The following is a 5,000-nucleotide window of genomic DNA, read 5'->3' on the forward strand; positions in this document are numbered from 1 at the left end:
TGGGCTGGGCTAGGTTGTGTTGTGCTGTGTTGTGTTGTGTTGTGTGGTATGGTGTGGTATGGTGTGGTATGGTGAGCTGTGCTGTGCTGTGTTGTGTTGTGGTATAGTGTGGTATGGTGTGGTGTGGTGTGGTGGGTTGGGCTGGGCTAGGTTGTGTTGTGCTGTGTTGTGTTGTGTTGTGTGGTATGGTGTGGTATGGTGTGGTATGGTGTGCTGTGCTGTGCTGTGTTGTGTTGTGGTATAGTGTAGTGTGGTATAGTGCGGTGTGGTATGGTGTGGTGTGGTGTGGTGGGTTGGGCTGGGCTAGGTTGTGTTGTGCTGTGTTGTGTTGTGTTGTGTGGTGTGGTGTGGTGTGGTGTGGTGTGGTGTGATGGTGTAGTGTGGTGAGCTGTGCTGTGCTGTGCTGTGTTTTGTTGTGGTATAGTGTAGTGTGGTATAGTGCGGTGTGTTGTGGTGTGTGGTGGTGTGGTGCGATGTGTTGGGTTGCATTGGGTTGCGTTGAATTGCGTTGTGCTGTACGGTGCCGTGTTGTGCTGTGTTGTGTTGCGTTGTGTTCCGTTGTGTTGCACTGCGTTGCACTGCACTGCACTGCACTTTTGCACCGCATTGCGTTCCGTTGTGTAGCGTTGCTGTGTTTTGTGCTATGCTGTGCTGTGTTATGCGGTGCTGTGCTGTGTTGTATTGTGCAACATTTTTGTCACAACAGATTTCACTGTGCGAAATTTGAGCTGCGTCGCCACAGTGTACACACACACACACACACACACACACACACACACACACACACACACACACACACACACACATACACACACACCTATATACATGCATACACACTCTCACGAACACACACACACACACACACACACTCTCTCTCTCTCTCTCTCTCTCTCTCTCTCCCTGTCTCTCTCGCACATACACACACGCACGAGCACACACACACACACACACACACACACACACACACACACACACACATACACACACACACACGTGCACTGCACTAATACAAAGAAGAAAAAAAGAGAAAATTCCCATCGCAGTTTTCATTCTACTCACGTTCTGAAGTTGTTGTCATAGAAGATGGTGCCCTCGGCACAGATATGACAGGCAGGTATGGCTCTTCCATTGCCGCAGGTGATGAAACCATTGCAGAACTCGGGGTGGGGGACATTCCACGATTCCTCGAAACTAACGCCCTCTGGGGGCTGCTGGCACAAGACCGAGTACTTACCGACTGGAAACACACACACACACACACACACACACACACACACACACACACACACACACACACACCACATTATCACAAGCTGTGTGGTCACCGCAGTCATTCTTGACAAATAGCAAACTGAATAATTATTAGTTGTTGTTTTTTTCAATTTCATATTTTGCATGTGTGTGTGTGTGTGTGTGGAGGTGGGCTCGGGGAGGGGGGGGGAGGAGCGGAGGGGGAGGGGGGGGGGGGGGCGGGGTGAGTACAACATTTGTATTTGTATTTATTTCTTTTTATCACAACAGATTTCTCTGTGTGAAATTCGGGCTGCTCTCCCCAGGGAGAGCGCGTCGCAATACTACAGCGCCACACATTTTTTTTGTATTTTTTCCTGCGTGCATTTTAATTTGTTTTTCCTATCGAAGTGGATTTTTCTTCAGAATTTTGCCAGGAACAACCGTTTTGTTGCCGTGGGTTCTTTTACGTGCGCTAAATGCATGCTGCACACGGGACCTCGACTTATCGTCTCATCCGAATGACTAGCGTCCAGACCACCACTCAAAGTCTAGTGGAGGGGGGAGAAAATATCGGCGGCTGAGCCGTGATTCGAACCAGCGCGCTCAGATTCTCTCGCTTCCTAGGCGGACGCGTTACCTCTAGACCATCACTCCACTATGCACTGGGCGTTTACTCAATAGTTTCCAGTAGACCTACTACTGTTGGGATGTTACATGGTTATGATTATAGTTACAAGTTCGGAGTTACATAGCTTTGAAATGACAGTAGAACTGCTGTGGGGATCGTTACATAGTTCTGAACTGAAATGAGATTAAACCTCCAACTGTGGGGGTGTTACATAATTGAATAAATTGCATTAAACCTCCAACTGTAGGGATGTTACATGATTGAATGAATGACAGTAGACCTCACAACTGTGGGAAGTTACATACTAATGAAATGTAAGTGGACCTACTACTGTAGATACCTTACATAGCTATGATATGACATTAGACCTCCAACTGCAGGGTTGTTACATTATTGAATAAATTGCATTAAACCTCCAACTGTGGGGATGTTACATGATTGAATGAATGACAGTTGACCTACAACTGTGGGAAGTTACATACTGATGGAATGTTAGTAGACCTACTACCTTACATAGCTATGGAATGACATTAGACCTACTGTCGGAAAGTTACATTGTTATGAAATGACATTAGACCTACTACTGTGGATAACTTACACAGCTATGAAATGACATTAGACCTACTACTGTTGGGAAGGTATATAGTTATAACATGACAGTAGACCTACTACTAAAGATAACTTACATAGCTATGAAATGACATTAGACCTACTGCTGTCAGAAAGTTACATAGTTATGAAATGACAGTAGAACTCCTACTGTGGGAAAGTTACATAGTTATGAAATGACAATATACATCCTTCTGTGGGAAAGTTACATAGCTATGAAATGACAATATACATCCTTCTGTGGGAAAGTTACATAGCTATGAAATGACAATATACATCCTTCTGTGGGAAAGTTACATAGTTATGAAATGATATTAGACCTCCTACTGTGGGAAAGTTACATAGCTATGAAATGACATTAGACCTCCTACTGTGGGAAAGTTACATAGCTATGAAATGACATTAGACCTCCTACTGTGGGAAAGTTACATAGCTATGAAATGACATTAGACCTCCTACTGTGGGAAAGTTACATAGCTATGAAATGACATTAGACCTACTACTGTGGGAAAGTTACATAGTTATGAAATGATATTAGATCTCCTACTGTGGGAAAGTTACATAGTTATGAAATAACATTAGACCTCCTACTGTGGGAAAGTTACATAGCTATGAAATGACATTAGACCTCCTACTGTGGGAATGTTACATAGCTATGAAATGACATTAGACCTACTGTGGGGAAGTTACATAGTTGTGAAATGACATTAGACCTACTACTGTGGATAACTTACACAGCTATGAAATGACATTAGACCTACTACTGTTGGGAAGGTACGTAGTATAACATGACAGTAGACCTACTACTAAGGTTAACTTACATAGCTATGAAATGTCATTAGACCTACTGCTGTCAGAAAGTTACATAGTTGTGAAATGACATTAGACCTCCTGTTATGGGAAAGTTACATAGCTATGACATGACAATATACATCCTTCTGTGGGAAAGTTACATAGTTATGACATGACAATATACATCCTTCTGTGGGAAAGTTACATAGTTATGACATGACAATATACATCCTTCTGTGGGAAAGTTACATAGTTATGACATGACAATATACATCCTTCTGTGGGAAAGTTACATAGCTATGACATGACAATATACATCCTTTTGTGGGAAAGTTACATAGCTATGACATGACAATATACATCCTTCTGTGGGAAAGTTACATAGTTATGACATGACAATATACATCCTTCTGTGGGAAAGTTACATAGTTATGACATGACAATATACATCCTTCTGTGGGAAAGTTACATAGCTATGACATGACAATATACATCCTTCTGTGGGAAAGTTACATAGCTATGACATGACAATATACATCATACTGTGGGGAAGTTACATAGTTATGACATGACAATATACATCCTTCTGTGGGAAAGTTACATAGCTATGACATGACAATATACATCCTTCTGTGGGAAAGTTACATAGCTATGACATGACAATATACATCATACTGTGGGGAAGTTACATAGTTATGACATGACAATATACATCCTTCTGTAGGAAAGTTACATAGTTATGACATGACAATATACATCCTTCTGTGGGAAAGTTACATAGCTATGAAATGACATTAGACCTCCTACTGTGGGAAAGTTACATAGTTATGAAATGACATTAGACCTATTACTGTCGGAAAGTTACATAGTTATGAAATGACAATATACATCCTTCTGTGGGAAAGTTACATAGTTATGAAATGACATTCAACCTATTACTGTTGGAAAGTTACTTAGTTATGAAATTACACTAAACCTATTACTGTCGAAAAGCTACATAGTTATGAAATGACATTAAACCTATTACTGTCGAAAAGCTATATAGTTATGAAATTACATTAAACCTATTACTGTCGAAAAGCTACATAGTTATGAAATTACATTAAACCTATTACTGTCGAAAAGCTATATAGTTATGAAATTACATTAAACCTATTACTGTCGAAAAGCTACATAGTTATGAAATTACATTAAACCTATTACTGTCGAAAAGCTACATAGTTATGAAATTACATTAAACCTATTACTGTCGAAAAGTTACTTAGTTATGAAATTACATTAAACCTATTACTGTCGAAAAGCTACATAGTTATGAAATTACATTAAACCTATTACTGTCGAAAAGCTACATAGTTATGAAATTACATTAAACCTATTACTGTCGAAAAGCTACATAGTTATGAAATTACATTAAACCTATTACTGTCGAAACGCTATATAGTTATGAAATTACATTAAACCTATTACTGTCGAAAAGCTGCATAGTTATGAAATTACATTAAACCTATTACTGTCGGAAAGTTACATAGTTATGAAATTACAATAAACCTATTACTGTCGGAAAGTTACTTAGTTATGAAATGACATTAAACCTATTACTGTCGGAAAGTTACATAGTTATGAAATGACATTCAACCTATTACTGTTGGAAAGTTACTTAGTTATGAAATTACACTAAACCTATTACTGTCGGAAAGTTACTTAGTTATGAAATTACAATAAACCTATTACTGTCGGA

At 39.8% G+C, this 5,000-nt stretch overlaps 1 protein-coding gene across 1 annotated transcript in view; it reads right to left on the reverse strand.

Moving 5' to 3' along the window:
* Nucleotides 1–5,000, reverse strand: part of LOC143275973 (uncharacterized) — a 22,217-nt gene that overhangs the window by 2,178 nt on the left and 15,039 nt on the right. Inside the window, exon 5 of the mRNA XM_076580331.1 lies at nt 1,060–1,237. Within this exon, the coding sequence (XP_076436446.1) occupies nt 1,060–1,237 (178 nt within the window). The remainder of the gene's footprint in view (nt 1–1,059; nt 1,238–5,000) is intronic.

Source organism: Babylonia areolata, chromosome 31 (assembly GCF_041734735.1).
Source record: "Babylonia areolata isolate BAREFJ2019XMU chromosome 31, ASM4173473v1, whole genome shotgun sequence".
Lineage (NCBI taxonomy): Eukaryota > Metazoa > Mollusca > Gastropoda > Neogastropoda > Buccinidae > Babylonia > Babylonia areolata.